The sequence below is a fragment of the Eubalaena glacialis genome, chromosome 7 (assembly GCF_028564815.1).
Source record: "Eubalaena glacialis isolate mEubGla1 chromosome 7, mEubGla1.1.hap2.+ XY, whole genome shotgun sequence".
NCBI lineage: Eukaryota > Metazoa > Chordata > Mammalia > Artiodactyla > Balaenidae > Eubalaena > Eubalaena glacialis.
Genome location: NC_083722.1, coordinates 40150329 through 40166453, shown reverse-complemented (window position 1 = coordinate 40166453; position 16125 = coordinate 40150329). Strand labels below are relative to the sequence as shown.

Here is a 16125-nt window from a genome sequence, read left to right as displayed (position 1 = left end):
AATGTCTATTTAGGTCTTCTGCCCATTTTTGGATTGGGTTGTTTGTTTTTTTAATATTGAGCTGCATGAGCTGTTTATATATTTTGGAGATTAATCCTTTGTCTGTTGATTCATTTGCAAATATTTCCTCCCATTCTGAGGGTTGTCTTTTCGTCTTGTTTATGGTTTCCTTTGCTGTGCAAAAGCTTTTAAGTTTCATTAGGTCCCATTTGTTTATTTTTGTTTTTATTTCCATTACTCTAGGAGGTGGATCAAAAAAGATCTTGCTGTGATTTACGGCAAAGAGTGTTCGTCCTACGTTTTCCTCTAAGAGCTTTATAGTGTCCGGTCTTACATTTAGGTCTCTAATCCATTTTGAGTTTATTTTTGTGTATGGTGTTAGGGAATGTTCAATTTCATTCTTTTACATGTAGCTGTCCAGTTTTTCCAGCACCACTTATTGAAGAGATTGTCTTTTCTGCATTGTATATCCTTGCCTCCTTTGTCATAGATTAGTTGACCATAGGTGCGTGGGTTTATTTCTGGGCTTTCTATCCTGTTCCATTGATCTATATTTCTGTTTTTGTGCCAGTACCATACTGTCTTGATTACTGTAGCTTTGTAGTATAGTCTGAAGTCAAGGAGTCTGATTCCTCCAGCTCCGTTTTTTTCCCTCAGGACTGCTTTGGCTATTCAGGGTCTTTTATGTCTCCATACAAATTTTAAGACTTTTTGTTCTAGTTCTGTAAAAAATGCCATTGGTAATTTGACAGGGATTGCATTGAATCTGTAGATTGCTTTGGGTAGTATAGTCATTTTCACAATATTGATCCTTCCAATCCAAGAACATGGTATATCTCTCCATCTGTTTGTATCATCTTTAATTTCTTTCATCAGTGTCTTATAGTTTTCTGCATACAGGTCTTTTGTCTCCCTAGGTAGGATTATTCCTAGGTATTTTATTCTTTTTGTTGCAATGGTAAATGGGAGTGTTTCCTTAATTTCTCTTTCAGATTTTTCATCATTAGTGTATAGGAATGCAAGAGATTTCTGTGCATTAATTTTGTATCCTGCAACTTTACCGAATTCATTGATTAGCTCTAGTAGTCTTCTGGTGGCATCTTTAGGATTCTCTATGTATAGTATCATGTCATCTGCAAACAGTGACAATTTTACTTCTTCTTTTCCAATTTGTATTCCTTTTATTTTTCTTCTCTGATTGCCGAGGCTAGGACTTCCAAAAGTATGTTGAATAATAGCAGTAAGAGTGGGCATCCTTGTCTTGTTCCTGATCTTAGAGGAAATGCTTTCAGTTTTTCACCATTGAGAATGATGTTTGCTGTGGGTTTGTCATATATGTTCTTTATTATGTTGAGGTAGGTTCCCTCTATGCCCACTTTCTGGAGAGTTTTTATCATAAATGGGTGTTGAATTTTGTCCAAAGCTTTTTCTGCATCTATTGAGATGATCATATGGTTTTTATTCTTCAATTTGTTAATATGGTGTATCACATTGATTGATTTGCGTATATTGAAGAATCCTTGCATCCCTGGGATAAATCCCACTTGATCATGGTGTATGATCCTTTTAATGTGTTGTTGGATTCTGTTTGCTAGTATTTTGAGAGGATTTTTGCATCTATATTCATCAGTGATATTGGTCTGTAATTTTCTTTTTTTGTAGTATCTTTGTCTGGTTTTGGTATCAGGGTGATGGTGGCCTCACAGAATGAGTTTGGGAGTGTTCCTTCGTCTGCAATGTTTTGGAAGAGTTTGAGAAGGATGGGTGTTAGCTCTCCTCTAAATGTTTGATAGAATTCACCTGTGAAGCCATCTGGTCCTGGACTTTTGTTTGTTGGAAGATTTTTAATCACAGTTTCAATTCCATTACTTGTGATTGGTCTGTTCATATTTTCTATTTCTTCCTGGTTCAGTCTTGGAAGCTTATACCTTTCTAAGAATTTGTCCATTTCTTCCAAGTTGACCATTTTATTGCCATAGAGTTGCTTGTAGTAGTCTCTTAGGATGCTTTGTATTTCTGCGGTGTCTGTTGTAACTTCTCCTTTTTCATTTCTAATTTTATTGATTTGAGTCCTCTCCCTGTTTTTCTTGATGAGTCTGGCGAATGGTTTATCAATTTTGTTTATCTTCTCAAAGAACCAGCTTTTAGTTTTATTGATCTTTGCTATTGTTTTCTTTGTTTCTATTTCAGTTATTTCTGCTCTGATCTTTGATTTCTTTCCTTCTGCTAACTTTGGGTTTTGTTTGTTCTACTTTCTCTAGTTCCTTTAGGTGTAAGGTTAGTTTGTTTGAGATTTTTCTTGTTTCTTCAGGTAGGCTTGTATTGCTATAAACTTCCCTCTTAGAACTGCTTTTGCTGCATCCCATAGGTTTTGGATCGTGTTTTCATTGTCGTTTGTCTCTAGGTATGTTTTGATTTTCTCTTTGATTTCTTCAGTGATCTCTTGGTTATTTAGTAACATACTGTTTAGCCTCCATGTGTTTGTGTTTTTTACATTTTTTTCCCCTGTAGTTGATTTCTAATCTCATAGCATTGTGGTCAGAAAAGATGTTTGATATGATTTCAATTTTCTTAAATTTACTGAGGCTTGATTTGTGACCCAAGATGTGATCTATCCTGGAGAATGTTCTGTGCGCATTTGAGAAGAAAGTGTAATCTGCTGTTTTTGGATGGAGTGTCCTATAAATATCAATTAAATCTATCTGGTCTATTGTGTCATTTAAAGCTTGTGTTTCCTTATTAATTTTCTGTTTGGATGATCTGTCCATTGGTGTAAGTGAGGTGTTAAAGTCTCCCACTATTATTGTGTTACTATCCATTTCATCTTTTATAGCTGTTAGCAGTTGCCTTAGGTATTGAGGTGCTCCTATGTTGGGTGCATATATATTTATAATTGTTATGTCTTCTTCTTGGATTGATGCCTTGATCATTATGTAGTGTCCTTCCTTGTCTCTTGTAACATTCTTTATTTTAATGTCTATTTTATCGGATATGAGTATTGCTACTCCAGCTTTCTTTTGATTTCCATTTGCATGGAATATCTTTTTCCATCCCCTCACTTTCAGTCTGTATGTGTCCCTAGGTCTGAAGTGGGTCTCTCGTAGACAGCATATATATGGGTCTTGTTTTTGTATCCATTCAGCGAGCCTGTGTCTTTTGGTTGGAGCATTTAATCCATTCACATTTAAGGTAATTATCGACATGTATGTTCCTACGACCATTTTCTTAATTGTTTTGGGTTTTTGTAGGTCCTTTTCTTCTCTTGTATTTCCCACCTAGAGAAGTCCCTTTAGCATTTGTTGTAGAGCTGGTTTGGTGGTGCTGAATTCTCTTAGCTTTTGCTTGTCTGTAAAGCTTTTGACATCTCCGTCAAATTTGAATGAGATCCTTGCCAGGAAGGGTAATCTTGGTTGTAGGTTCTTCCCTTTCATCACTTTAAATATGTCATGCCACTCCCTTCTGGCTTGTAGAGTTTCTGCTGAGAAATCAGCTGTTTACCTGATGGGAGTTCCCTTGTATGTTATTTGTCATTTTTCCCTTGCTGCTTTCAATAATTTTTCTTTGTCTTTAATTTTTGCCAATTTGATTAGTATGTGTCTCGGCGTGTTTCCCCTTGGGTTTATCCTGTATGGGACTTTCTGTGCTTCCTGGACTTGGGTGGCTATTTTCTTTCCAATGTTAGGGAAGTTTTCGACTATAATCTCTTCAAATATTTTCTCAGGTCTTTCTCTCTTCTCCTTCTGGGACCCCTATAATGCAAATGTTGTTGAGTTTAATGTTGTCCCAGAGGTCTCTTAGGCTGTCTTCATTTCTTTTCATTCTTTTTTCTTTATTCTGTTCCACAGCAGTGAATTCCACCATTCTGTCTTCCAGGTCATTTATCTGTTCTTCTGCCTCAGTTATTCTGCTATTGATTCCTTCTAGTGTAGTTTTCATTTCAGTTATTGTATTGGTCATTTCTGTTTATTTGTTCTTTAATTCTTCTAGGTCTTTGTTAAACATTTCTTGCATCTTCTCGATCTTTGCCTCCATTTTTTTTCCGAGGTCCTGGATCATCTTCACTATAATTATTCTGAATTCTTTTTCTGGAAGGTTGCCTATCTCCACTTCATTTAGTTGTTTTTCTGGGATTTTATCTTGTTCCTTCATCTGGTACATAGCCCTGTGCCTTTTCATCTTGTCTATCTTTCTGTGAATGTGGTTTTTGTTCCACAGGCTGTTGCTAGATGATACACATGTCTAGGGGGCTAGAATGGCATCATGTTGGCTGACTGCTCCAGGAGCTCTAATCTGGCAAGAGCCTGCTTGCGGCTGCTGCTGCTGGTGGTTTTCCTTCCTTCCTTCCTCCCTCCCTTCCTTTTTCAGAGAGTATCTTATTGAGGATCTTCTAGAAGCAAATGAAGCAGGTTTTTTAAGTGCAACATAAAAGAGAGACATTCTAAAGGTGGGGTCAATAGGCAAAAGGGCAAGAGAGCTGGTAGAAATTCCAAGTAGAACAGCATCTAAATAGAAGACACTTGTGTAGAGTCTAGAGGACATCCATGAAAGCAGAGCTTCTTTTACAACATCATCAGTTAAAACATTGGAGAAGAATGAGGAGGAGCAGTTCCGCACTACCTGGTTAAGGTGGACATTCCATAAACTAGAGAAGCTGAAAGAAGAACTTACAAAGGTTTAAAGAAATAAACAGTGTGGTTTACATAGAGCACCCATTAAGTTTCCTAACCTGTGGGACTATATTATATATTATGATTTGGGAGTTTTATAAGGGAAGTTCCATTTCTAACCTCTGAGAAAACTAAATGAATATAAGTATTTAATCTACATGTGAATTGTCCCTAAGGAACCACGTGAAGTCATTTAACAAGAAGAGCTATTTCAAGTGGAAGAAACCCTCATCAGCATGTGATAACCAGAGTATCATGTGACCTCAGTGCCTACTTCACAACTAGAACCCCTCTGTTTTAGAAGGAACCATCAAGTGCAGGGGTACAGCTCTCCTGTGGAACTTTGGGGTTTTTTGGTTTTTTTCTTTTTGGTAGGTTTTTTTTTTGGCTGTATGGTGCGGCGTGTGGGACCTTAGTTCCCCAACCAGGGACCGAACCAGCACCCCTTGCATTGGGAGCATGGAGTCTTTACCACTGGACCGTTAGGGAAGTCTGTCTCCTGTGGAACTCTGAAAGACGGTACTCCACTAGGAAGAGGGGAGGCATGTTTGTATCAAGGCTAAAATGGTGACAAGCACTCATGCTGCTTACTCCTTTCCAAGAGTCAAGTGTCCTACAGGAAGTGTATATCTCCTGAAAAGCAGGAACTCCTTGGGGAACACCGATATTTACTCAACTACCTAAGAGTCACCTTGCCAATCTCAGCCTGACCCTCATTCCCACTCACTCTGGAAATGGAGAGGACTTGTGGACCATATACCCCAGTCTCTCTAAACTCTGCCAAGTACCAACAACCTGGAGCCAAAGTTTCCCTGTGAACCCAATATAGTAGTGTCCAATGGCAAAGATCATAAAACTACTTTTGTTAATTTATAACTATAATTTATAGCTAATTTATAACTTTCACTGAAACTTAGACAAGTCATTAATTATCTCTGGTCTTCAGTTTTCCCACCCATAAAGTGCAGCTAATACTTCCCTCATAAGATAATTTATATGAAAAAGCCCAGTACAATGCCTGACATAAAGTAGGCATTAGATAACAGGTTGTTTTTATCTAAGAAGCAAAAGTCTGTAGAAAAAAGATAAAATAATATGTTTGGGCTTGAAAATAACTCTGCCAAGAATCAAATACTTAGTGGTACTCAACCAAGGGAGTTAGAAATGTGTGTGGTGGGAGAGGAGGGGTGGCTCTAAAGATGAACATGGTATTTAGTGAGAGGGCCAAGGGTCTTATAAATATGCCCCACATAAAGAAGAACTGTCCACACAATATGCTAATAGCACACTCCTGTTGAGAGACTGAATGAGTACAACCAATCTAAAATGAGGGAGGAAGACCCACTTTGTAAATTATTAAATATAGCAAAAATTCCTTTTAGGAAGAGAAATGAGCTCAAACAACATAAGTATTATTATAAAAATAAGGAGAATGGATTTTTTCTAGAAAAGACCATTAAAGACTAAAGAAGAGACCACCCAACCAAAACCAAAAACAAACAAACAAACAAAACAAGCTTTGTTGTTAAAACAGAAAGATGAGGGACTTCCCTGGCAGTCCAGTGGTTAAGACGTCGCCTTCCAATGCAGGGGATGCAGGTTCAATCCCTGATCAGTGAGCTAAGATCCCACATGCCTCTCGGCCAAAAAACCAAGACATAAAACAGAAGCAATATTGTAACAAATTCAATAAAGACTTAAAAAAAAAAAAGGTCCACATCAAAAAAAACCTTTAAAAAAAAACGCAGAAAGATAAGGCATAGAGAAGTTACCTAACTTGTCGAAGTTTGTGCCCAGGCAATGTAGTCCTACATTCCAAACGCCTACCACTACACTATACTCAATGCACTAGCAAGCTAAGAGTGAGCAGAAAAACTGAAAGAGCCATTCATGCCAAGGTTAACATAGCAGCTTACTTTTTTCACATGTTCACAGCTGTGGTTTTATGTATATTATGTATATTTCACTTTCTGCCAGTCATTTAACAGTTCTGCTATCATGACATGTTTTATAATCAACATTAAACTGAATTCAATGGAATACGGTAGCTTGTAAATGGAATTAAATTCTTTATTAGAGTAGATGAAGGGTTTGCAAACTATACTCCACACAGCCCTGGAGGTCACCTCAGACAGAAAGCAGGGAAACACAGGCCAAGGAGGCTCCCAATTCAACAAAGCCAGTTTCAGTTTTATCTTTTCTCTTTTTTGGAGGAGGCATTCACATATACTTTTATCAAGAAAAGGGTTCCACTGATTAAGAAAAATGCTTGAAAACCATGGAATCAGATGAATTATTAAGATCCCTTGTAGGTATTAGATTTCAAAGTCCTGAAAAACAACTCACAGACTACATGACCAAGAAAGGCTTTGAAGTTTTTACTGTCTTCAGAGCTAGTATATTTATACTCTACCTACTTATAGAATTTGAGAGGGATGTTACAAGTATAAATTTTAATGTCACATATAGTGATAATTATTTTTAATTTAACACTAAAACACACACGCACAAAATAAGACTAGAGCTCTCAAGCATGGGAGAACACTATGAAGCAGTATCTTTGCATCAAAGAAATTTTTTTTAAAGTCATGTATGTTGTCTTCCTCCTCCTTTAAAAACACTGACATGCATTTAAAAATTTGAGTAGCCACTCTCCACTCTGCACTTGGCTCAGCTTTTTCAAGAGTTACAAAGATAAATGAGACATGTATCACCTTAAGTCTTAAAAGCGATATTAGACATTCATCAAATTAACTGGGCAGAAAGAGGTAAAGTGCCAAAGAGAGGCAAAGGAGAGGGAAAGAGATTATGAAATGGAGCTCAGCAATGGGAGACACTATTTCCAACTTTGCAAGTAAGAAGATTCTCAGGAGAGGTGGCCTGAAAAGAGGGGAGAAATAATCTCTCTGCATTCTGATAGATGATTGTTACATGATGTTGATTCTTTATTCAAAAAATAGTTCACTGTCTAGTAGGAGAAAAGGATAAGTAAACAAACACTTAAAACACAATGTGTTAACTGTAATAACAAGCGTGTGCATAATATAAGTGAAAAGGGAAGGAGGTATTTCCTTGGGGTAGAGGGGCGAGTAAGAAGCGGGGAGGAGGGAAGGAGGAAAGGTGACTTCACCAGGGTGCTGAGGATGAGCAGGGGTTTGTTGTAAAGAAAAAGGTGTTTCAGGCAATGGGAACAACATGAGCAAGGGCATGAAGAAGTGAAATCATGTGGTGTCTTTGGGGACTGGCTGTGGGGAGTAAAGAGGTGACTAAGGATGAAAGTGAAAATGAGGCCAGACCAGATCATGAGGAGCTTTAAGCCCTGTGCCAAGGAGTTTGGCTCCATTACAGGAGGTACAAAGGTTTTCGGCAAAGAATGATGTTACAAAGGATGACACTAACATTATAATTTTTTCAGTCAGAGAAATACTTCAAGTTTCCACTGGCTGCAAAAACATATATGAGAAAATTAATTCCAGGACTCCTTGAAATAACTCCAAAGGTCCCACTGGCCATGAGTCCAGTTAAGAGCTCCCTGAGGACAGGAACTCTTTTTTATTTATTTTTCTCTGGATCTCTAGGACATAGGATATAGAGAAACAAATAGGAATTGGTCTGTGATTAAGGATGATTAAGACAGAACAAAAGATGGCTCAAGCTTCTGGCCTGATCATCTCAGTGGGATGACAATAACAAGAATATAAGTTTTGCCTAGGAGATACTAAAATTCAAAACTCTACAGAATATCCAGGGGTTCTGTCCACAAGCACTTAAATACAGGTTTGAAACTCCAAAGAGTCTGCACCACAGATATGACTTCGAGTACCACCATGTATGCCGTACTGGTGACAGATGAAGCCAGGTGGGTGGATGAGGTCACAGAGCATGAACAGAGCCCAGCTCACAATCTAGGACAGGCATACCTTGGAGATATAGCTGGTTCAGTTCCAGATCAATGCAATACAGTGAATACTGCCATAACGCGAGTCACACGAATTTTTTGGTTTCCCAGTGCATTACGTTTCCTGTACACTGTAGCCTATTAAGTGTGCAATAGCATTATGTCTAAGAAAACGATGTACGTATCTTAATTAAAAAATACTTTATTGGCAAAAACCGCTAACCATCATCTGAGCCTTTAGCAAGTTGTAATCTTTTTTGCTGGTGGAGGGTCTTGCCTCCATGTTGATGGCTACACACTGATCAGCTTGGGAGTTGCTGAAGGCTGGGGCAGCTTAAAGTAAGAGAACAATGAAGTTTGCTGCACTGACTGACTCTTCCTTTTTAATTTATTTATTTATTTATTTTTGGGTGTGTTGGGTCTTCGTTTCTGTGGGAGGGCCCTCTCCAGTTGCGGCAAGCGGGGGCCACTCTTCATCGCGGTGCGCGGGCCCTCACCACCGCGGCCTCTCCCGTTGCGGAGCACAGGCTCCAGACGCGCAGGCTCAGCAATTGTGGCTCACGGGCCCAGTTGCTCTGCGGCACGTGGGATCCTCCCAGACCAGGGCCCGAACCCGTGTCCCCTGCATTGGCAGGCGGACTCTCAACCACTGCGCCACCAGGGAAGCCCTGACTCTTCCTTTTACAAGCAATTTCTCTGTAGCATGCAATGCTGTTTGATAGCATTTTGCCCACAGTAGAACTTCTTTCAAAATTGGGAGTCAGCCCTTTCAAACCCTGCCATTGCTTTATCAACTAAGTTTATGTAGTATTCTAAGTCCTTTGTTGTTATTTCAACAATCTTCACAGCATCTTCACCAGGAGTAGATACTATCTCAAGGAGCCACTTTCTTTGCTCGTCGTAAAAAGTTAACTCCTCATCGGTTAAAGTTTTATCCTGAGATTGCAGCCATTCAGTCACATCTTCAGGCTTCGCTTCTAGTTCTCTCGCTACCTCCACCACATCTGCAGTTACTTCCTCCGCTGAAGTCTCGAACCCTTCCAAAGTCATCCACGAGGGTTGCAATCAGCTTCCAAACTCCTCTTAATGCTGATATTTTGACTTCCTCCCATGAATCACAAATGTTCTTAATGGCATCTAGAATGGTGAATCCTTTCTAGAAGGACTTACTTTGCCCAGATGCATCAGAGGATTCACTATAGCCTCACAAAATGTATTTCTTAAAGAACAAGACTTGAAAGTAGAAATGACTCTTTGATCTATGGCTACAGAATAGATGTTGTGTTGGCAGACATGAAAATCTCGTTGTATATCTCCATCAGAGCTCTTGGGTGACCAGGAGCACCGTCGATGAGTAGTAACATTTTGAAAGGAATCTTTCTTTCTGAGCAGTAAGTCTCAACAGTGGGCTTGAAATGGTCAGTGAACCATGTTGCAAACAGATGTACAGTCATCCAGGCTTTGTTGTTTCATTTACAGAGCACAGGCAGAGCAGACTGAGCATAATTTTTAAGGGCCCTAGAGTCTTCAGAATGGTAAATGATCACTGGATTCAACGTAAAGCCACCAGCTGCATTAGCCCCTAACAAGAAAGCCTGTCCTTTGAAGCCAGGCACTGACTTCTCCTCCTTAGCTATGAAAGTCCTAGATGGCATCTTCTCCCAATATAAGGCTGTCTTGTCTACATTGAAAATCTCTTGTTTAGTGTAGCCCACCTTCATGAATTATCTTAGCTGGATCTTCTGGATAACTTGCTGCAGCTTCTACATCAGCACTTGCTCCTTCACCTTGCACTTTTATGTTATGGAGAGGGCTTCTTTCCTTAAACTGCAAGAACCAACCTCTGCTAGCTTTAAACTTTTCTTCTGCAGCTTCTTCACCTCTCTCAGCCTTCACAGAGTTGAAGAGAGTCAGGGCCTTGCTCTGGATTAGGCTTTGGCTTAAGGGAATGTTGTGGCTGATTTGATCTTCTATCCAGACCACTCAAACTTTCTCCATATCAGCAATAAGGCTGTCTCACTTTTCTTATGATTCGTGTGTTCACTGGAGTAGCACTTTTCATTTCCTTGAAGAACTTTTCCTTTGCTTTCACAACTTAGCTGTTTGGTACAAGTGACCTAGCTTCTGGCCTATCTTGTTTTTTGACATGCCTTCCTCACTAAGCTTAATCATTTCTAGTTTTTAAAGTGAGAGATGTGTGACTCTTCCTTTCACTTGAACACTTAGAGGCCACTGTAGTTATCAACCGACCTAATTTCAATATTGTTGTGTCTCGGGGAATAGGGAGGTCCAAGGAGAGGAAACGAGATGGAGGAATGGCTAATTGGTGGAATGGTCAGAACACACACATTTACCAATTAAGTTCACAGTCTTATGTGGGCACAGTTTGTGGCATCCCAAAACAATTACAATAGAAACATCATAGATTGCTGATCACAGGTCACCATAACAAATATAATAATAATGAAAAAGTCTGAAATATTGTGAGAATTACCAAAATGTGACACAGAGACACTAAGTGAGCAAATGCTGTTGGAAAAACGGTGCCAGCAGACTTGCTCAACGAAAGGTTGTCATGAATCTTCAATTCGTAAAAAACAAATTATCTGTAAAGCACAATAAAGCGAACGTCAATAAATCAATGTATGTCTGTAGTCCCAGGGCAAAAATTAGACTAGACAAAGAACATTCAGAGAAGAAACAAGAGAGGTACCATGTGAGTCTAAGAAGGTATACACTTCAAAAAACATTTAGAGTTTGGTGCCAAATGATAGAGGGTCAGTTATTATGAAGACTGGAAAGTGGCTACTGGATTTGGAAACTGGGTAGTTGCTGATAAACATCACTGGAGTGGGTAAAGGATTGACTGGTTTGAAAAATAAAAGTAAATGGGAAGAAGAGACAATGAGTGTAAATCACTCTGTCCAAAAAGTATGGCAGTAAAAAGAAGGAGTGAGCGGTACTAGCATCTTGACAGGTCATCAGGTGGAGAGAAGTATGCACATTTTGTGCATTATCTTTTTTTATACAACTTCTGTCTAGAGACTGTGAGAACAAGGACTGCCTTCAGTATTCTTACAGCACCTACTAGATTATATAATAAAAATAGCAGCACTACTAAATCATTGTTTAGAATGCAATATATATCTCATTACACTTCACTAAATTTTAACTAAATTCCTAGTATAAAAAGGAGACCGCTAGACTGAACCAATAAGTCATTAAATTCAAGTCATTTACCCGCATGGGGTCGCTGTTTAAAAGGGACCACACCCTGCTACATAATTTGACAGGCTCTGTGAGCAACGCTGGGGATGCTGTAAGATGTTACCTTAATTCATTCACCCTGGGCTGCACAGGGACATACTCACCTCCATAGTAGAGTCCTGTAGCAGTGCACATCCGCCACTGTCCCTGATACATTCCTGCTCTGCTGGGGCTGCACATCTGGACGCTGACATCTGCAATCTCTTGGGGCTCTAGCGATCTCACCATCACCATGTTCACATGTCCAAATTGGTCTCCCCCGACATATTTAAGACAAACCCCTGGAGGCCAGGCCTCTGCCCCTGAGTTCAAGCAAAAGAAAAAAATGTTAGGCAATCAATGGTCCTATGCTGACTGCAGTTCATTACAAAACTGTAGAAGAGGTCTCTTTGTCTCTCACACATATGTAAACCTATCCACATATCTTTGAGCTATATAACACCTCACTGGTCAGCAAGAATCAGAGTCAGCAACCTCTGACCAGCAGTCTATCCCTAAGAGAAAGCACACACAGCAAAAGCAAGGCAGTTCCTCAAGAAAATGTGTTTGGGGTGACCCAAGGAAGGCCACACATCACACTGAATCTGTAGAACCTAAGAATGATGTCGGAAAAGAGCCATGGAAATGAAGCTCAGGCCCACATCTTTCAAAGACTGCTTTCTCTACTAAGAACACATGCCCATTTGCACCTGACCTTTTAAACTGACATTCAAAGTAAAAATATGTCTGACTGTCCCCAGTTTTTCCATCGAGGAAAGAGGATGAAACTTTCCATTGAGGAAAGAGGAATAGTTTCTGTATTATTTTCATTTTAGAACTGCTTTTTCCCTGATGTATGACTTTTCTTCTGGAGTCCCTAACAATGAAAAGATCGAGGGTCAAAAGACTGCAAATAAGACAAAGGAGTCAAGTGAAAGTTTCGTTTTCAGGTTCAAACAGTAGTGGGGAAAATATGAACAGTGGGCCCTGATAACAGTACAATGACCCGTTGTCTCAGGGGTGATGACACCAGCAGGAGGTGCTTGTAGAAAGAATAGGAATGGCAAGACAGAGGAATGGCAAGACAGAGAAATGGCTTTGGCAGGAATGTCTTTCCCTCCTTTGGAAGTGGCAACAGTCTTATTTGGTTCCCACTCCTGTACACCTATTTTCACGTAAACTAACTCAAATGAGAAATCAATATATTGACTTCTGACCAGTCATAGGTAGCCACACAGTGACTAGATGTGATCTTTCCTGTGAAGTCTCCAACAGACTCCTTTTTACTATATACAGAAACCTCTATATATCTTTTTGTTGAGATACATACATTCATTATAAAAGCAAATCACCATGAAAAGCTGGACATGGAAGTACTTTCAGCATGCTTGAAACTCATCTCCTAACAGCACTCTAGGATTCCTCAGTACCTTGTTCGTGAAGTGCCAGGCCGGTTTTGATATACTTGATGGTTTACTACTGAAAAAGAGAACTGGAGAGAAAAGCAACCAACACTCTACTGCTGAGATCTCAGCAGTAGAACGGCACCTGCTGTGGCTCTTGGATTTTATGGGTAGCAGATGGAGCAGTGGTCGCTATGTCTGTCAGACCCTCTTTAAAAAAAATCCTGCCAGCAAAGTGCCCTCTTAAGTTAACACTATAAAGGGCAACTGCTGCTGTTGAAAATGTTGTGGATGATACACTGGCAATACATGCAAATTCTTTTTTTTCATTTCTGGGGCCTATGGCCCGGCAAAAGCATATTTGTCTTAGTCAAGAATAGTAGCAGTTGACGTGAAGTACCTTGGAAAATGTCAGTCTCTTTAAAGACCAAGATCCAAGAGGAAAATTAAGCTACTATTATAGGGTTGAATTCACAATTATTCTTTAAAAGATACACATACACATGCACACACACACAAAGACACACACATCTATAACAAGACAATGTTTATATGAAAATCCAAGAATGTGTCTGTTTTGGAACTTTAAAGAAAACAAGGGAAACCAAGACTGTCTGGGTGTGGAAAATACTTGGCTGTCCTAGGCAGACAAGCACAAGCAGCTGAGACAGTTGGATCTCTCATCTGTGCAAAAGAGGGAGTACTGCTGTATTTCCAGGATACTGAGTTAGCTGGTAAAATGTTAAATGATGTTAACAATTATGAGGCTACGGTCCTGATCTTTTTAGTACGTCAGACCCTATTGATGTGGTACTTGGAGAGCCTCTTGAAAAAACTGGAAGAGTTATACACCATCAACTCTAAAGTGTTAATCTGCTATAAAATGAAGAACCAATCATCTGCCTTCTGAGAGTTACCAACAGTTTATTATGACATATAGTTCTTACAGCCCCCAACTGTCAGGTCAGGTAGTTCTGAAAAGGTCACTGATACTGACTCTTGATACAGAAGGAAGGGAAATACTGATGAGCTACTTGGCCTACCAGGCTAAGCATACCGGAAAAATCTGGATTTGAGAAGTATAACGCAATAGCACTTCAAATTAAGTCTGTTACAACTGGCTTGATGGGAGGGTAGATATATATAAGAAGAAAAGAAAGACTAATCTGTGTTTTATGACTTTCCAAGTTAAGTATCGCAAGCACACATATGACTAAGGCTGTGATTCTCCAGTTATCATGGAATATAATTTTATTAAAAAACATAAAAAGTCAAAACAAGACAAGAAACCTGTCATGTGGCAATTCTGAGACGATAGAGAGCATGGCAAAAACAAAATAAAAGTCCATCAGTTCCAGAAAGTCTGAGACTTACTAGGTATAAGTGATTATAGAAATAGTTTGGAGACAACAAGGAACATCCAAAGAGCAAGACAGAAGACAAACCTCAGTGAAGACCCCCTCCCTCTTTTTAACCCCTGTAGCTTTAGAGACTGCATTTCAAATTAAGCTACATGCAAACAGGGCCCTTCACTGATCTTGTTGCCATTTTCTTCCTGTACCTGATAAAGTGACTGGAACATAAGAAACTTAACTATTTTAAGGAGTCAAAAGAAAAATGGAGGGAATAGTTGTTCTTTCTCAAGTTTCTTTTTTTCCCTCAACTGTTGTTTCATATTCACTTCTATGTAGTTTAGAAAATAAAGATGACTCTGAAGTCACTCTCTCATATAACAATCACAACTACTTCATTAAAGTCAGAGGAACACCAGAGTTACAATATGCTTAGTTTAACACTCACCACAGCTGGACAGCACAGCATGGCTGTAACAACTGAGAAGCTGTAAGTGTTGGTAAAGAGAATTGTCTCCTTTCATCTTCAGAGGGACAGTTTCAAATTTTCATTTTAAACTCCAGCTGTAAAGTTTCCCAAACTTCTGAAACTTACACAGTACCAAAAGTTTGGATCCTGCGATTCTGCATCTATGTCATTAAATGTCTCACTTCAGTTTTTCTATGATCTGAATATAAGGACTTAAACAATATTAGCTGTTTAATTTTAAACAATGTGTGACATTTATCTTCTTTGGGGAAGGTGCTGGGACAGCTATATGCAGTTCCTATCAATCTCATCTGTTGTAAATTTGAATTCCTGGTATGCCTGAAACATGACAGTAGAGAAGCACCGTGAAAAATTATTTATGAAACTCTTTCAGTGAGCACTTATCTCTTAGGGAAGGTTATGAATGAGAGTAAGAGAGCCTGAGGAGAAACAGCTAAGCCCTACCCTACTTTTTTTTTTTTTTTTTTTTTTTTTGGCCACGCCATGCGGCATGCAGGATCTTAGTTCCCCAACCAGGGATTGAACCCATGCCCCCTGCATTGGGAGCGCAGAGTCTTAACCACTGGACTGCCAAGGAAGTCCCGGCCTACACTACTTCTGTGTGTTACCACTCTATTTCCAGAAAGAACCCAGGCCAGATTAGGATGACGTCAAAGAACCAGTGCCTGTGCATGCTTTCCTTATCTCTCTCTCTAATAACATACATGTCACTTAATTATGTGAGGCCAGTTTCTTCTTAAACAAATGGAAAGCATTTAGTTTACAGACACAAAACTATTTTACAACTGATGGAATGATTTCCAGAAGAATAAAAAACCTACCTGTTCCAAGTACCTCGAAAGGTAAAATCTCTAGCAACTGTTGCCCAGTTTTTCAAGAGGTGTACAGGAACAAAAATGTCCTTTTACAGGAAGAAAGGCTGCAGACCCAGAGATTGTTTTAAACTGGAGTTACTATGCAAAAGCAGAAGGAAAAAGAGCTAGGCCCACCAAAACAAATTTTCTCCAAGTCAAGGTGAAAGGCAGGCTCTTTGGGGTTCTGATTTGACATTCTCGCCATTTTATATCAA

General features: G+C 39.3%; 1 protein-coding gene across 2 annotated transcripts in view; it reads right to left on the bottom strand.

Moving 5' to 3' along the window:
- The window catches only part of ILRUN (inflammation and lipid regulator with UBA-like and NBR1-like domains), a 114641-nt gene that overhangs the window by 56544 nt on the left and 41972 nt on the right, over positions 1 to 16125 (bottom strand). For both annotated transcript variants that reach the window (XM_061196365.1, XM_061196366.1), the window contains exon 3: positions 11937 to 12134. In XM_061196365.1, coding sequence (XP_061052348.1) covers positions 11937 to 12134 — 198 coding nt within the window. The remainder of the gene's footprint in view (positions 1 to 11936; positions 12135 to 16125) is intronic.